General features: G+C 41.8%; 1 protein-coding gene across 1 annotated transcript in view; it reads right to left on the bottom strand.

Annotated features, from left to right (window-relative positions):
• Window positions 1–642: 642 nt before the first annotated feature.
• Window positions 643–19298, bottom strand: part of PLCL1 (phospholipase C like 1 (inactive)) — a 190479-nt gene continuing 171823 nt past the window's right edge. The window contains exon 6 of the mRNA XM_079976956.1: window positions 643–962. Within this exon, the coding sequence (XP_079833082.1) occupies window positions 786–962 (177 nt within the window). The 3' untranslated portion in view covers window positions 643–785. The remainder of the gene's footprint in view (window positions 963–19298) is intronic.

The raw sequence follows: 19298 nt of genomic DNA, 5'->3' as shown, positions 1-19298 counted from the left end.
GAATGTTCATCAGAAGTCCCATTGAGATCTATCCAAAAAAATTCTGATTGTTTAATATTTCATCAACTTAATTTAATAGGTAAATTAATTATTTATCATTCCCACTATGCTGAGGAATCCATTATTCATCCATGCCAATAAAAGATTAGGTTCATGTGTGTACTTTCTTCTGCTGGTAAAATCTGTATTACATAGTTGGAACAGCACAGTTTATTAGAAGCTGCCACTAAAGCAACAGTATGGTACAAAGAAGCATTAAAACTAATGTGTTATGCATTCTCTCTATCCACCAAGATCTTCAGAATGATAAAACCAGTGCTTTTTTTCTGGGGGGACGCAGGGGTACGCATACCTCTAAACATTTTGTGAATCTAAGTTTGTCCTCATTGAGGGGCAGTATTTCAATATGAGTAGGAAAATGAGAGTACCCCTAAACATTTTTTAAAGAAAAAAAAGCACTGGATAAAACTCTGATCAAAGATGCCAAAATAAATAAGGAAAAGGGCTAACAATGTAACTTCATGACAGAGCATTTACTAGATCTCCCCACACAAACACACACACACACACACAGCTTGGCTTTATTAGAAATATCACTACTTCAAGAGTTTAAACTTGGATAAATGAACTCAGATAAAACACTGGCATTGTGAGGATTTTAATACTTCTGATATCCGGTAGAGGGCAATCTAGTGCGGTCTTTTCTCTTTCTCTTTTTAAATGTGTTAAAAAAATAATTTCGGGCTATTGAAATATATGCCATGCCAGACAGCGATGGTCTTCTTTCACAGCCTCCCATTCTCATCGCCAGTCTCCTTTTCTTCTATTGCCTCCAGGCACCGTTTGGACTTGGCATCCAAAATCCCGGTTCTGCTGAGTCCACATGACAAACAAGCCAGTTGGACCTGCTTCATGTTCTCTATGGCTTCGTTCTTGGCGTTCTTCAGTAGATCACCTTGTCCCTACGAATACACAACAAGCACACAGAAAGAAGATGAGTCGTGAATAATGCAAGTCCTTACAAAGTGAAAGAAGGGCTGTCTTTCCTTTCTCTCTTTCTTTCTCTCTCTCTCTCTCTCTCTCTCTCTCTCTCTCTCTCTCTCTCTCACACACACGCACACACACACACACAAACACATACACTTTGTCACAGCATAACATGCACAGACAACTAGTCTCACCCAAGAGTGAATGATAGTGGATGCAGCTGGTCTCTCCGATTTAATACATTATGAGCTGTTAGCAATTCAAGTGAGTTATTAACGCCTCTTTAACCCATCTCCTGGCACTAGAGAAAATGGACAAAATCCAGCTAGCAAAAAGGTGCCTTAAATCCTATTGAAAATAACAGTTCTTAATCATGTACACCCATGCTTTGGACTGATGAAGCTGACTCCTGTCTGGACAATGCTGCTGAGAGCAAATGCTTAAAGGGGGGGGGGGACACCTTTGGAGAACGTAAGAATCAAACCAGAGTAGACATTTGTTAATCAGCTGAAACACTGAGCCAGCATCAGAACGAACATTTACATCCTCTATTCTTGTTAATGTTTTAGTTGTAATAGTATCCATGGTATAATTATTCAATAGTTTTATATAAAATCAAGAGTGGATCCAAAATCATCAGATTCCCCCCCCCCAACATTTCAACTAAAGGGCTTATTGGGGTGGGGGGTTAGCAAATGAACATATTTTCCCCGTTCCATTCTGTTTGTAGGCTCACTCTGTCCTGCATTCCTAATTCCCCTTGCCTTCTAGTTCAGCTTGCAAAGTTTCCAAAATTAATTTTGGAACTGGCACATATAGTTTACTGTAGTACAGGTTACTGGCGAGTACCAAGGAATAAACACATTAATAAACTAAATCACAGTGCAAAACTAATAAAACCCAATCCATGCAATGTTGCAATCACATCAGAAAGGTTCACCATCACCACCCCAAACTCCACACAGAGAAAGCACATGTAAGTGCTTTGGTGGTCATGTAAAGGGCCTCAGATGGGGTCCCTTCACACAAACGCTTGATGTATCTCCAGTGGGAGTTACTCTGCTATATTCAGCACATGAAGGAGAAGGTCTTGTGAACCAGAAAGAATTAATTTCTGTGCTGTGATTATTTAATCAATGAATATGTGCATGTCAGCAATCTTATAAGGCAGGAAAATGCAAACCAAACTATGGCAAACTGTGCATGCACAGCCATCTGAACTTAAGTCTGGAACTCAAAACCAGATCCCAGCACTTTGACAGAGTTCCGCCAGCTTTTAGATTCAATTTTTGGCATTTGTTGGACAGATCATGAGAGTGATGCTGCTGCTTTGGAGACAAGACCAAGTCACCAGGAACCACAAAACTGTGTGAAAAATTCACATGAGGGGGGGGGGAATCTGTAAGCATCCCTACAGAAAAGCTCCTCTTTGGGGACATTTTAGAAGAGCACTGCAGCCACCGAGGATCAAAGGCATGCAGGTCCTTAAAAACACTAGCCATAAAAATAGAATGGACAAATCTGTCAAGCACAACTCCCACAGACGTAACTGTAAGCTTCGCGTTCTAGCTGAAGGGCAGAAGAGAACAAATCAAATAAATGAAGGTTAGGGCTTACGCCTTTCCAGGAAACACAGGATTGCTTCCAAAAACAGAAGCTCCATGCCCACAGAAAACTCCATGCCCACACCTGCATAGCCAGTGATGTGGAGCAGGCAAGGAAGCAATGATGCCAGTATTCGCATAGCCTAGAAATTTCAGCCCATCACCACATTCTCCGCAAAGGATAGAACCGGAACACAAGAGAGGAAATATCCTGTTGCTACTGTGCATCTGTGCACTGTGACCACCATATTTGGTTACAATCATTACAATTCACCTTTTTCTCCCCACAGAGAATGATCCCAGCGTGGTGTAGAATATGAACCTGCAAATGACCAAAGGGAACAATCTCAAGAAGCGTGAGAAATACATTTTTGCCACATTCAGTGCAAACCTGTAGACATCTGCCATCACTCAGCTCATGCACAATCCCCCCATTTTAGCAAATTTTGGCACTTAGTGAGAACCGTTGTGACTCGATGATGCACTGACACATGCCATGTGATTCTGTATTCACCCCATTACTCCAGTCCTGGCAAACAAGTTGAGAGAGACAATGGTAGCTGGCAAGGTTCAGAACCAGTAAACAATGCTTGGGAACAATAGCAACTAGATATACCAGCGTGAGCTAAGATTGCATCAGAAACTGATAACGTCCGGGGTCATTCAGTCATTCTGCTAAACAACTTAGTGATACAAAGGAGCCCCTGTTCAACAGGACGGCTCTAGTGTGATTTCTGTGCCCATCCAGCCCTTTCTGCCAGACTTCTTTTAAATATAATCACAGCTTTAATTGGTCAACTGCTTCACGACTCCTACAAAGAGAGCATTGGCATGTAGGAATGAACACAAAACCTATAGGTAGCTTATAACACAGTGTAACTGCACACAGTGTTTCTGTTCCATCCATGTACACTAAATACATGGACATGAAGTGAAAATACTCATGTAAGAGACAATCAGACATTATGATCTGCAGATCTGCTTCAGTTATGGAGAAAGCGCAGATAAGCATATGTGAATATGTGTATGTGTGTGGATGGATGGAGAGATAGAGATAGAGATAGAGATGATAGAGATAGAGATGATAGAGATAGAGATAGAGATAGAGATAGAGATAGAGATAGAGATAGAGATAGAGATAGAGATAGAGATAGAGATAGAGATAGAGATAGAGATAAAATAGTCTCTAGGATGGATAGAATCCAAATCTTTCATTGAGACCCAGGAGCAGGTATGAAAGTTGTAAGGGCCACTCATCTTGCATTTGTTATTGTTGTATTGAATGATCATCCCAGAAAATCACCCTACGATTTCCTGTTTTGAAGCTGCCAGCAACAGATTGTATCGCTGGATTACCTGGGGATCATGCAATAAACTAACTGGCAATCATAAATGTTTGTGAATCATTCATATACTCCCATGTTGATCAAAGCTAAATACCATGGGTAGACAGATGGATTGGCATTGCATCATTGATGAAATGCAGTGATTTCTTGTCAACTGATGGCTCTAACAAGACTGTTCTCAGAGTTCAGTCACGACAGAGGGATGTAAAGCAATTCCATTTGAGCACTAAAAAATTATCAGGGCTATACTGTTCACCACAACTCTAAAACATATAATCCTTCACATTGCCATTACATAGATTTTCTTTTATTTAAGTCACTTGTTCTTAGAGTGGCATGTATAGAATTTTTGAAGGAAATTTGGCAAGCGTTTTCCTGCTTAAGTTAATATTGCTTTGTAGTCTGTTTTCTACAGATTTGGCCTGGGGATGGGAGAAAAATTGGATTCAGCTCACATTCATATATCTACCTAATTTGCACTTTATAAAACAGTTTGTGAACTGAAGGACAGCCATTCTTCAAAAGTTGCACTTCTCCAAATTTTGCAATGCAGTTCTCCAGCCAAGTAGTGCATACACTTTACCTTAGCATACATATTATTATTATTATTATTATTATTATTATTATTATTATTATTACTACTACTACTACTACTACTACCTACCGCTTCAGCAATTAAAAAATAAAACATCAAGAACATAAGAAGAGCCATGCTAGATCAGACAGATGGCTGCATGAATCCTGCAAACATTCTCCTCTCCTGCTATTTTCAACAACTGGTATTCAGAGGTATACTGACTCATTGAGTGGAGGCAGAACATAACCCTCAAGAATAGTAGCCATATCCTCCGTAAATAAGCCATCCAAGTTTGTGGGCATCTCTGCCTCTTGTGAGAGCGAATGCCATAGTTCAGCTATGCACTGTGTGAAGAAGCACTTTTTTGGTCTGTCCTAAATCCTCCAACATCCTGCTTTTAGTTTTATGCATTTTAATTCTAGGAGAAAGAAAAACATTCCCCAATTCAAATTGCAATGACAATGTATATTGCAATTTGATACGTACATCCCCACTCCCCACTTTTCTTTAAAGTTTTGTTGGCCTTTGAGGAAAACACACACACACACACACACACACACACACACACACACCTGCTTCATGTGAGCAAGGCGAGAAAGCAAATAATGGTTCTGAGTAACATCTCACAAGAAAATGAATGACAAACATAGGTCTCTTGTGGCAATACTGTTATACTTCTGCAAGGGATAATTTCCGCGGACATGCTCTTGTAGAGAAGCCATCTGTTTGCTTTGAGAAAATTGGTTGTGAATATAATCTACTTAAAAGGGGGAGGTGCCAGCAAAATTATGTCAACACCTTAAGAAAACCAAATACTAGAAAGAATGTGGGGTTAGTTCCAAAAATCTGGTTAAACCAAAATAACCCCTGGAAATAAGTCACTGCAATAACCTGAGAGCACAGAACCATTTTCTTGGCACACACACACACATAAAGAACTTGTTATTTCTGTCAGACAAAGAAAAATCACATTCCTCTATCCTAGCCTTCGAAGGCTCCTGCTTCTTTAGCTATTGATGTTATCATAGAGTCTAGAAATAAGTATCAAACCGTAAGAAAAGGTTAAAGACAGTGTCTGGTAGGATGATACAGTAGGATGTTTAATGCTGTATTGTGTTTTTAATATTCGACTGTGAGCCGCCCAGAGTGGCTGGGGAAACCCAGCCAGATGGGAGGGGTATATATAATAAATTATTATTATTATTATTATTATTTTATTTTAATAAAATAATAAAGGGCTTTTATAAAAGGTGGGAACATTTGGCAAACACCATTGCCTTCAACAAAATGCACTCCCCCTTTCATCAATTTTTAAAGAAGGCCATCTTCCCAACAGTTATCTCCAGAGGGAACATCCTCCAACACACATTTAGGTAGGTGGGCGATACCTGATCAGGTAGCTCAAAGTAACTGGACTTCACTAGCAACTTCTCCATGGTTCCAGTCCAGAAGGCTCAGCAAACATCCATACATCATTTTATTTCAGCACCATTTTGGTTTGAAAACTAACCCTCCTAGTCACAGTGACATCATTGCACAGCCAATCCTATTGGGTTACATGACGACAAAACTGAGGGGAAACGAGATCACTGTAGTCAAATCTGATTGGGTGGAGGATGATGTCACTGTTACTAGGAAGAAGGAGGGCTATTTTTTCAAAGAAGAAGATATTGAAGTCACCGCCATCTATAAATGTAAGCAACATGGTTTTGCTGAGGGCATCTGGTGAGCTATGGCCCCACTAAGGGCTGAAAAGCAGAAATGAAACACGTGCCTTCATTCTACTATGTGATCATGAGAGCACCAGGGTACCACACAAATCACACAGGTTGGTTTCACCTGCATTGAGGGCACATCTGATGTGCAGCTGACTCACAGATCTGTGCTTCTGCAGGCACAGAATGACAATCAGCCACTTACATATGCACATTTGTGGGGATATGTAAAGCTAGGGATAGAAGAGGAATCACGGGTGATATTTCTGAGCCCATCACCAATGATTACTTCAGTTGAGATACTGTTCAGGAGGTTGCGTTTGGCATTTATTTGCTCCCTGGTGAGCCACTGCTTTGCCTAATGATGACTCATGCTCTTCCAGACTTTCCTTCAAGGAACTTGCCAAAGCAACCATCTGCATATATAGTAAGCACACCACAAAGGAGTACCAGATAGAGTTGCTAGTAATGTTTGTTTCAATGAACATTAAGGGCCCTGGATTATTCTCCAGCTCAGATTACCATCTAAATCAGAATTCTTGGTTTACCCCCTCCCTCCCTCCCTCCCACCCACTCACTCAGCCTCCCTCCCTCACCAATTTCCCACCAACCCCTTTTAAAACACTTTTTCCTGACCACCCGCCTGGCAGCAATAAGACGGATGCTCCAGGCACTACGAGAGATAAGGAAGGCGGTACTGAAGTAGCCCTGGGGAAATCACTTTCCCACGGACCCCTGTAACCTTTTGTCCTGGCACACTGGTGTAGCATGCCAGGTGCCAGGAAGGAATAGGAGGGAGAGACCTCTCATTTTCTTTGCCTCCCAATGGCTGGAGTGCCACTGGCGGCTCTGTCACTGGACTGACCAGTAGGTAGTGTTAAAGTGTCGGAGAACCTGTGGAGGCTTCACTGGCTGTCCCCGAAGCCAGAACAGCAAGAGGCTATCCCAGAAGCCAGATCCCTCTTGCTGTTCTGGCTTCTGGGGTTCAGAATTTTTTTCTTCCGGTTTCTTCCCCCCCAAACTAGGTGCGTCTTATCGTCCGGTGCGTCCTATAAAGCGAAAAATACGGTATTTCTAAAGATTTTTATTATCTGTAGCAGATTTGTATGCTTTTCAAAAGTGACAACAGGAGAAAAGAACAGAGACAGTGAAAGAGTAGGGGTTTAAGAGGGTTGCTTATATTTCAAGAACAGGGGAAATGAGTTGCCAGAGGCAGGGCTTATAGCACCCAACAGCTGGAATTAACACCCCCCACCCATTTTTCCATCCCTCCCACGTGAGATAGGACTCATTCATTAGTATCCCCTGTCAAAACAAAAGCAGGCTGTGAACAAGAGAGACAACACATGGGATTTAACCTGTGGGCCATCAGTGAGGGGCAACAGAGAAACCATTCAGATAATCAAGGAAAAGTCTTAGCAGCCATAGGCTAGAGGTCATTTCATAGCATCTGACTCCTTTAACAGCTTCCAGCCCACTGATCTGAGCCACAGGGGTTCTATTTGCATGTTTAAGACATGAACTCTGGCACTCAAGGGGTGAAGTGAATTCCTGCTTAACTATTCTCCACACTGGAATATGTATTTACACAATTTTGATAAGCGCTTAGACAATAACTATTATGAAGCTGTCACAAAGCTAAAGGTACAAAACAGCTAGCAAGATGAAACCAACCTGTAATCTACATAAATGTCGATTACCCGTCAGATTTTATTTCCTTGACATTGAACATCTGAACATATTTGGAACTGCATCACAAGTAAAAGGCTTTTTCCCACAATTTCCTGAATCAATGGTTGCCACATGTTATTGTATCTATACAGTCCTTAACATTGTTAAACATGGCAAAGACTTTCAGTGCCTAAACATAAGCTTTCACTGAGAGCTGTATATTAAATAGCCCCTTCACTTTATTTAAAGTGCAAAATCAGACATCCTACAACAAAAGAATCTTAAACAAGTTAATTATGAGGCTTTATGCTTTCCTCAGTTCTGAAAGGCCTGGACTGTGGATTATGATTAAACAGGCCTATTAAAGCAGAGAAGATTAGTTTGGCTAATTCCATAATAGTCTGGAGAGAATTCGCTGTACTGCTAACTGGCTGTTTCAAGGCCCAAGGCAAAATCCGAGCAACTGAAGAGGCAGAGAGAGAGAGCGCAGCTGTCTTGCCTGCTGCAACACCTTCAGTTAATTAAGACATGGTGTATCTCAGCTTCTTTTTCCAGATGTTGGAAGAAGGCAGTCTAAAAACATCTTGGGACAGAGCAATGGGAGCTCACCCCGTCACAGGGATTTGAACCGCTGACCTTCTGATCGGCAAGCCCAAGAGGTTCAGTGGTTTAGACCACAGCGCCACCCACATCCCTATGGGAAGATAATCACCTGTAAACTGAATATCTCAAAGTCACAGAGCAGCCAATGAAAGATACATCCCAAACGGGATGTATGTATCACCAAGGCAAAATTTTGGTCACAATTTTGGTACACAAACAAACAAATCCAAATGACCAGATGCCTGATAGATGGTGAGGGTAAAATCAGAAATATAAGCCTAGAGAAGATAAGTCCTCAGCCTGTATATATATATTTTTTAAAAAAGATAAAAGAAATGGAAAGTTTTGGTATTAACATGTAGAAATCATCAAGCTAGACTAAAGGTTGCTCCAAAATGTTGGAAGACCCTGCAGGAGCTCGTAGAATATGGTGCATAGAACTGCATTAAATAATCAGCAAATATTGGATGCAACACCTTACATGAATAGAAGGATGTTCTATTAGTCCAAAGGTATCACTGGATAGAACCTTAGCTCCGTATCTTAAAAGTGGACAGTTAACCACCCAACCTCTACCTAGCTAATATTTAGCTTCTCCTAGTTTGACTTATTAGCCAAAATTCAGAGCAGCCATCAATAACAACCTCCTACCAATTTATTCTCACTTCAGAGTAATGTAAGATGGCTTGGATGACCACCAAAGATTTTGGACCTCAGTAATAAAAGCCAATTAAAACATCATGCTATATTATGCCACTGTGCTTTAAACAAAATTCTGTGCCAGAACCTAAGGTGAGTTCTTAGAGATCAGTGGTACAGTGCAAGATTCTTGTTTTGCTATGTCAAGCAAGATTTTTACAGCCAAAATGAGAACTGGCTTAACTGCAAATGATTTTTTCCCCCATCACCTTGTTATGCAAGCTAAATTATTGTGTATTAGCCTGTCAAATGTAACTAAAAATGACAATCTGTACCTCAAAAATTGTGATATTGGAATATCTGTTTCTCGAGAAAAGTAGAAGTGAATTTGATGTCTACAATATGTCTTAATCCTCAAGATCTCCACTGGACTCAATAACTGAATCCTGCTGTTTCTCTAATATAGTCCTTTCCAAGTTCATCATTACAACAACATAGAAAAGCTGATATAACCACATCAGCAAGGCACAAAACTTTAACTAAGGTTCAGCTTGCAGATTATTTTAGCTGAATACTGACAGAGGTTTTAAATGTGAAATGTGACGATAACAAGAACATATATTATACAGGTACCAGTGGGGTCTGCAAGATAATGATGTGGTACTTCTGTTTGGGATTCCAGGTGCTCCATGCTATTTCATCACACCTGTTCCTTTTGCCAATCCTGACGCTGCATTCAATGCCTACAATGTTTTTTGTACTTCTCCAAACCTCAGAGGAACTCTGAGTCTGCTGATACCTCCCCTCTTATCATGGATGGTGTCATTTTGGCTACACAAAGACAGCACTCAGAGCGTTGAGATCACTAACAGCAGCATATACAACATTCATCTAGAAGCTGGGATTGACCTCAACTCCTTGATGTTACCCAGATTCCCACAGGTGTAACATGCAAAACATAGGGGGGAAAGATGGTGTGAAATGCAAAGGAGTTTGTTTGTTTTGTCTGCCTCTCTTTTCTCATTCTGGAACAAACCTTGTCCCGTCTTCAATCTGGTACCACCAAATATTTTGGCCTTCAGGTCCCATCACCCCAGGCAGTTGGGCTAGTGGCCATGTATACTGGAAGTTGTAGTCCATAATAACCTGAAGGGCACCGGATGGAGAAAGGCTGCCTTAGACAGAAAGAGACCTGCTCTTGTGCCTGTATACACAACTTTCAAGGTTTTATCCATCCAATAATGTGAATCCAGAAACAACTATCTCCGCTCTCAGCAGAGAATTGGACGATGAACCTAAAGATGAGAATATGACAGCCTAGCCTGCGATTCTGTGCCAGCCCCTCCTGGGATCAGTGTGTCTGATGCTTCTCTGTTATACACTCAGATGACTCTCTCACAGCACATCTGATGTAGGAGTTGTCACCTTTTTCCTATTGTTGTCTAAAAATAAATCAAAGCCTTCAGGGATTGCCTCTCTGTGAAGTTTGGGCAAGCAGCGCTTCTTTAAAAAGCAAAGCAAAACAAAAACTATTAGTAGGAGGAATGAACAGAGGCTTTACTGCTCTATGCTCTTCTTGACATTCTCTGGTTCACTTGACCTATTTAAAGCTAGCTGTAAGCTGTCAAGGATACAAATTCAAATGACTGGCGTTTTCTAGCATTGTTTTTACTGTAAAGCCTCCTTTTTATTGAGAGCACTGTAATCCTTTGATCAGTTTAGCGACTCTGACAGCTCTGGTACAAATCCTCTTCAACACCTTCTACCTTAAGAGCTCATAAAAGCTGTCAGTCTCACCGTAGCTGGAGAAACAGCAGCAGTAAAACAGCTGCTCTTTGGTTTTGAGCCATCCGAATTCAATACAATATTACAAGGCTTTTGTTTTATCTGTGTAAACTAGAGGCTCTCCCAATCCCCACCTGCCACTCACATGCCACAGCTAAGCATCCCAAATGGTCAGGAAGCAATAAGAAGCAAACAAAAATAAAGGTTTTGTCCAGGATCAAGGCTCAAAGATGAAAAATTATCCCTGCACAGTGAAGATATAGGTTGGTATGGGCAGCGGGAAAGTTGTTTGGTACCTGTGGAATTCAGGCAAATCTTGTACGGTCCTGGCCAATCTGGTAATACACGCTGCAGTATTACACTCTTTCCTCTTATGTTTTCTCCTTGTTGGGTAAACAGTTAGGAAGCTTTCCTTCTCTACACTTCTAAAGTGACTGCTATGACTTTGAAGTGAGTACTCGTGATATCTAACCCAATTACAGGGACATTTCCTTCTTGGTGCAAAGCAATTCTCGTGCAGCAAACAGCTCAACATACAGTTCTTGGGAGGTCAAGCATGGGAGATCTCTTCTGGTTGTATCAGTAAACATCAGGACACTCCTATGTTATGTTTGAAGATAGATTCAAGTGATTGTCAGGAGATGAAGTATTGTGGTTGCATTATCTTGTTGTTGTTGTTTAGTCGTGTCCGACTCTTTGTCACCCCATGGACTAGAGCAGGCCAGGCCCTCCTGTCTTCCACTGCCTCCCGCAGTTTGGTCAAACTCATGCTGGTAGCTTTGAGAACACTGTCCCACCATCTCGTCCTCTGTCGTCCCCTTCTCCTTGTGCTCTCCATCTTTCCCAACATCAGGGTCTTTTCCAGGGAGTCTTCTCTTCTCATGAGGTGGCCAAAGTATTAGAGCCTCAGCTTCACGATCTGTCCTTCCAGTGAGCACTCAGGGCTGATTTCTTTAAGAATGGATAGGTTTGATCTTCTTGCAGTCCATGGGACTCTCAAGAGTCTCCTCCAGCGCCAGAATTCAAAAGCATCAATTCTTCAGCGATCAGCCTTCTTTATAGTCTAGCTCTAGGGCTTCACAAAGAGATGCCTGAAAGCACCTTGTTTTAGCCAGTACAAAAGAGGCTGGACTAGACCAGTGATTTCAGGGGGGTGGGGAGTCTAGAGTACATCAAGCAGTCAGTCATAGCAGTTTTGTGAACACAGTCCACTTTCATATCCAGGAAACTAAAGTCAAGTTTATACAAACAGCAGAGTGGAGGTAGCAAAACTTCTACAGGACTCTACAACTACAGATGGGAGAATCTTACTTATTTACAAGGTTTATATCCCACATGTCTTATTACCAAATGCTTGGTGATACAAAAAGCTCCTTGACATGGAAAGCTTGTAGTTGGGAAGAAATGTTCCAGCCCACCTGTCTTCCTGAGATACTAGTTTTCTAAGGGCATGTAATTTTGTTGTGCACATAATTTTGTTTTACATGGGCATTATTCAGTCACGTGACAACTCGATTCCCATCTGCCAAATGTTCCTAATACAGTCCAGGAACATTTTGCCACCTTACCTACTTACCTACAACCTACCTACTGCATTCATGTGAAATGATTTCCAGGCTGTCAAATGATTTCCAGAGAAAGTGTCCTTGCACAAAGAAGGAAGTCTCCCATCAATTTAACACAGTATTGATTTTATTTAAACCCAAGATGTTATTTTATTGGGGCAGCATGATGGCTCTTATTTTTAAGGCCTGCTCAGGAAGCCACGCCAGCATAAAAATACATTTGTTTATTCAGTACTGTTTATGCTAGCATGGGATCTCAGAACATCCATTGGTTTTTTTTTAAAGGATCTATTTAAAAGTACAGTAATTCATGTTAAGTTAATTTCGTTTCTAACTGGAGAAAAGAAGGACCATCAGAGATGAGAAGATAAAACCAGTACTCCCAGAGAAGTATTTTTAGCTTTTAAGGCAAATCATCATGAAATTTAAAATTGCATTACATGTTTTTGCAATAATACATCTGTGTGATTAAACCCAGCTCTTCAGAGATAAGACCATTACTAATGGACAACAGGATATTTATAAGCGCCAAATGACCACAAATATACTGTAAAGATAAAGCTGTACAAAAAGGGACAGATTCGGATAACATTACCTTGGCAACCCTTTTAAACAGGAAAAGCTGCCTTTGGAGGAGTAACCTGATACGGAAGATCATATGTTGCGGGTAGGGGCTTCAAGAATTCCATGCCTCCTGTTTCCTTGTTCCAAATCACTCCACCTCTGGACTCTGAGATACAGTACAGTCACATCTTGGTTTTTGAACAGCTTAGTTCTTGAACATTTTGGCTCCCGAACGCCGCAAATCCGGAAGTGAGTGTTTCAGTTTGCAAACCTTTTTTGGAAGCCAAATGTCCTCTGCGGCTTCCAAGGCTTCCGATTCAGTGCAGGAAGCTCCCGCAGCCAATTGGAAGCCGCGCCTTGGATTGCGAACGTTTTCGGAAGTCAAACGGGCTTCGGGAATGGATTACGTTCGAGAACCAAGGTACGACTGTACTAGCAAATGCACATTTGGACTCCCCTGCGGTTCAGGAGCCACCAGGTAGGTAATTTAGATTGGGAAATGGATTGTGTATACACACACCCCACTGGCGCTCCTATTCTCTTTGTGCACCGAGAGGTAGCTTTTCATATTTAGAAGGGGCTGAAATAACATTAGTCCCGCGGGCTGGATAAGGCCCGAAGGACTCATTTATCCGGCCCGCAACAACCCCCGCTGCCGCCCACTCTTACCAGCGCTGCACTACGCGGCTGCCCACTTCCAGGTCGGAGGAGCACTGGAAATAGCTTGTGCGCATGCGCATGCATTATTTGTGCATGCACAAGCATTATTTCCTGTGCACATCCAGGTCAGAGGAGGCCCATGCACATGCGCACAAGCTATTTCCGGTGCTCCTCTGACCTGGAAGTGCGCCAGAAATAGCGTGTACGCACGCGTATGGGCACGCACTCCCCCGCCCTCACTGCTGGAGACACCGGCCCGAGGTGCAGTAAGTTTGCTGACCCCTGCATTAGGCACATCTAACGAAGAACAGTTTCTTGTTCTTCACTGCTCATGCACCTTGGAAGTGTTATCAAATATTGTTCATCAAAGTTGCATCTACTCCACGTTCAGGAAGAAATCACAATACTTTTTTAAAAAAGTCTTTTCTCGAATATATAAATGATGCAATTTGGGCAAATCCGTATGACTGTCCATTCTGCACCATTTACTTTGCCAGCCATGTTGATGGGTGAAGGAGCTTACTCACTAGTGTCCCGCATAATACTGGTCATCATATTCTGAGATTTCACCAGGAATTTCCCACATACTTTAAAGTTATATATTTGCAGCCTGGATTGTGCAGGCTTTTCTATGCCAAATGTACCCTTTAAACTGATGTAAATGAACAGCATTCCTTTCTGCCACCTTGCCTTGCTTCCTTTAATTAGTGCTCTGCAGGAGCAAAGCTTTGATGTTCATGCCCTAGTTAAAAATGTCATCATTTCAAATAGAGGGACAACCATGTGCGGGATGTACTCCCAAGATATACAGGTAGTATATTCAAGAGGACTGGAAGTATAAAAACGACAGCCCCATGCTCTTAGGGAAGCAGTCCTCTTCTATCAAGAAGGCTGCAGCTGCCTCATTTTCCACTAGGAGATTAAATAATCTGAAGCACCCCTCTGAGAACTTTCTATGTAAACAGTATTCCTTTTACACTCAACAGCTCTGCTCGTGTTCTGTGTACAAAGTCATAGCTACTGAAATTAATGGCTAACATAAATCCTTGTTACCGCCGGAAAGTCAACAGTGCAACTGATTCTGAGAAAGATGTTGCCTATATTCCAATCCTTAACCCATTTAACTTGGAAGTTATCTCCTATGGATCTCAAGAGCAATTTGCTTCCAAGAGCACAGCCTAAGGGTCACACACATTTCATGTTTAAGAGTACGCCCAATATAGTTTAAGTGTATACGTCTAAAAGGGTTAAGTGTGAAAGTGACAAATACATATATCATACCAACAACAGAGGCAGAAAGCACTAGAAAAAACCCACAGCTGCCAATAAAAAAAAGTCTAATTAAAATTCTAAAAGCAGAAAACAAGCAACCTGTGAAAACACGGAGTTTAAAATAATAACAATAATAATTTATTATTTGTATCCCGCTCATCTGACTGGGTTGCCCCAGCCACTCTAGAATATATAAAAACACAGTAAAACGTTAAACCTTAAAAAGCTTCCCTATACAGGGCTGCCTTCAGGTGTTTCCTAAATGTTTTATGAAATAATAATTATTACTGTTTATTGCCAGGGCAAATGAAATGTAACTGCTACTGTTGTTGTTTACCTAGCATCAATTTTTGTTTATTTTGTTTTATTTGCTAGATTTACATCCAATATTTCCTCCAAGGAGCTCAAGGTAAAACTTCATTTTGTCCTCAGAAAAATCCTAATGAGATAGGTTTGATAGATTTTGGTGACTAGCCCAAGGTCACCCAGTAAGTGGGGAATGAACTTGAGGTCACTTGTAGATGACCTGTTTATTGAGCACTCTAGTCTGATTTGTTTGCAGAGAGATTAGATGACTTTGTATGCAGCAAATGTTATCCGGCACTTTCAAGTGCATTTGCCTGTCACATTCGTTATCATAAAAAGTCAAATTTTTGGATGCAGCCTTGTTGCACAAGAACTCCAAATCAACTTTAATTGTGCAACCTCAATTTGTCATACAGGTGGCTGTGGTTTGCCCAAAATAGCCTGTTGGGTCAAATTCCAAAGTCTGTAAGGTCTAGTTAGGCCCACCAGCCAGAGTTTTCTTATCACTGGTATAATGAATCATGCAATCATCTTATTTCCAAATATCACAACTCTCAATGTCTAAGACCAAAGCTACCTACTTTCTAAAGCAGGGTTCTGCAAAAAAAAGTAGGTATTTATTACAAAGATTTCTGCAAAAAAAAAAAAAGGATTCAGCTTACAACTTAATGATAAAATTGATGCTTAAAGAAAATGCTTTGAAAAATTGAGTGGGGAGGCACTGACCTGAAGATCTCACATTCTTTGAAACAACTGGAAGCAGACCCTACTTGCTTGACAACACTTACTACATCACCCCCTGGGGTGGCTGTTTTCCAACACAAAAGCTGGCAGCCAGGAGACATGGGGAAAGTGGGTTGATTAACTACCACCTGGGAAAGATTGGGATTACAATGATGCTACCCTGAAATTATGGTAGAGTTCACTAAGAAGTTTCCATTGCTAAATAACAATCAAGTCAAAGCCCATTAAGAACACTGTCTTGTACATGAATAGGATCATGCAGGAAAATATCTATTTTTAGCCTCGTATAAGAAATGCAAAACCTAGTGCTGTCAACAAGCAAAAAGCAACTCTCATGGGGGCGTTGATAAAGCGCGTCAGCAGAAAACAAGGCTACAATAGGGCTCTACAAATCTAATAACAATTGACTTGGTTTTACAAATCTTTAAAAGAGACAATTTAAAATCCACTACCAGAATCTGGCCTAGCCTAATTGGCCTCAGGCAAAACATTAGTGTTGGGGACAGAGGGGCACGGGCAGGAGAGGCAGTGGGACTATTCCCTAGGGTCAAGACACTATCAGTCATCCATGTTCACCTCCCTATGTCAAAAACCACTAGGTCTTAATCATCCATGGAGCGGGGGGGGGGGGGACGGGACATAATAATGTCTGGTGGCTTCTGGATTATTATTGTAAAATTTAGTTTATTACAGTACCGGGACCAGCAAAGCTTTCTGCTTGTATGAAATGAGCTCTTCATTAGAATCTGTCTGCTTATGAATAATTCAAATAACATTGTCAGTTGTGGCCTTTTTTTGCCTAAAAGAAAGAAAAAAATTGCACTTCAGAGAGAAGCTAACTATAGTGTAAATGAAGACGGGGGGAACAGATAACTCACTGCGGTTCTGGAATATTTCCGAAATGAAGAAAACAAACACATCCTAGTTTTTATCTCCGCAGTGAGCTGTGTTTTGCTCCATTGGAGTATCACTGCCAAAGGTGGATGTTTGGGTGCCACAACCCTGCTCTGCCAGGAATGACAAAGAGCAATAATAAAAGAGTTTGTAAGTAATCTGCTTGTTTCAATACCACAGAGCTGGTTTCTTTATAAGTCAATGCAATCAAGTGTAAAGGTATGCACACTGGGCAAATAAACCCTGATTTCACATCTACACTCAGGTGGTCTGAATTGGCAGCAACCTGACCTTGTGGTCACAATGGATAGCTCAATGATATATGGCAGCTGTGGAAAAAGACAATGCATGCCATGCATGCTGGGCAGTTGTAATGGTTCTAGGGGTTGCTCGTGCGTAAGCCGGTGCCAACACCTGGCTGGGTTGCCTGAGTGAACCTTTTCTGTCCGGACAGCCACTCACCCGTGGCTGTCTCAATCGCTGGCAGAATCCGTCAGTGGGAGTTTCTTAAACTTCTTCCAGCAAAGAAGCTCTTTGATGCCTAGTCTCCTCCTACTCTCCCTGCGCGGAAGCCTTCTGCGCAAGGAGGGCGTAGGCAGCGGAGGACCCTTACTCTCCCCGCTGGTCCCCAGCAAGGAGTCATGGGACCACCTCGCCGATTCCCCCATCTGCCCCCCTTCTCCACTGGTGCTACGCTGATTCTCTTCCCCAGAAGATGGGCTGCCTCTCCCCATCCCGGGACGCTCTCCGGAATCCCTCTGGAGCTTGCTCTCTCCCTCCGGCACTGATGGCAGTTCCCTGACAGCAGCATTAGGAAACAATTGAAAATAAAACTGCCAATGACATAATGCCATTATACAAATCTATGGTGCAGAGACATCACCTTGCCAACAAGGGTCCGTATAGTTAAAGCTATGGTTTTCCCAGGAGTGATGTACGGAAGTGAGAGCTGGACCATAAAGAAGGCTGATCGCCAAAGAATTGATGCTTTTGAATTCTGGTGCTGGAGGAGACTCTTGAGAGTCCCATGGACTGCAAGAAGATCAAACGTATCCATTCTGAAGGAAATCAGACCTGAGTGCTCACTGGAAGGACAGATCCTGAAGCTGAGGCTCCAATACTTTGGCTACCTCGTGAGAAGAGAAGACTCCCTGGAAAAGACCCTGATGTTGGGAAAGATGGAGGGCACAAGGAGAAGGGGACGACAGAGGACGAGATGGTTGGACAGTGTTCTCGAAGCTACTAGCTTGAGTTTGACTAAACTGCGGGAGGAAGTGGAAGACAGGAGTGCCTGGCCTGCTCTGGTCCATGGGGTCACGAAGAGTCGGACACGACTAAACGACTAAACAACAACATGGTGCAGTTACACTTGGAATACTGTGGACCAGGGGTCAGCAAACTTTTCCAGCAGGGTCCACTGTCCATCAGACCTTGTTGGGGGCCGGACTATATTTTTTAAAAAATAATGAACGAATTCCTGTGCCCCACAAATAACCTAGAGATGCATTTTAAATAAAAGGGCACATTCTACATCTGTAAAAACAAGCTGATTCCAGGAGCGTTCGCGGGTGGATTTAGAAGGTGATTGTGCCGCATTCGGCCCCCGGGCCTTAGTTTGCCTACCCATGCTGTGGACAGTTTGAGTCACCTGACCTCAAAAAGGATATTGTATTTCTCCCTCTCTCATAACCCTAGAACTCGGGGACGTCCAATGAAGATGGACATTGATAGATTCAGGACGGACAAAATAAAGCATTTCTTCATACCGCACATTCTTTTTATCAGCAGAATTGTGTTTGCAGGGTGTTAGAATGCAATCCTAATCATCTACAGTACATGGGCTTGTTGAGAGAGGGGAGAAACTTTTTTAAAAATAAAAAATAAAAATTAACTATTGGATATATCCTTCCTCTAAAATGGTTGTCCATAGAATAGCTTGTCCTATACTCTCCATCTCTGCTTGCCTTTCGTTTAGAACTAGAAGCTGCCCATATACGGTACTTTTCTGGTTCACAGAACTAGATAGTTCTTTTTGCCTTGCTTCAATTTTTCTAGTTCTATATTAAAGTTGAAAACATTAATTGTTGAACCAGGGACTAGTTTGCAATTTCTTCTATTTATCCTACAGTTTCAAAATTCAACCTTTCTATCTCGCAAACCTTTATCTTGCTCAGGGAACACTACAGAAAAGATACAACTGGCTGCCGATATGGGCAGAGGCATGGTTCTTTAAGCAATTCATGAAATAATGAGTCAGGACTGAACAACAAGATGCCTCCTGCAATGAGTGAAGACATTTGTTATCTGTGGAGTCAACAGTTCCTGGTTCTCAGTAGAGATTACCTAGAATCTGACATCTCCCACAT

This window comes from Podarcis cretensis (genome assembly GCF_951804945.1).
Source record: "Podarcis cretensis genome assembly, chromosome: 1".
NCBI lineage: Eukaryota > Metazoa > Chordata > Lepidosauria > Squamata > Lacertidae > Podarcis > Podarcis cretensis.
This window is presented reverse-complemented; position numbering and strand designations above follow the sequence as displayed.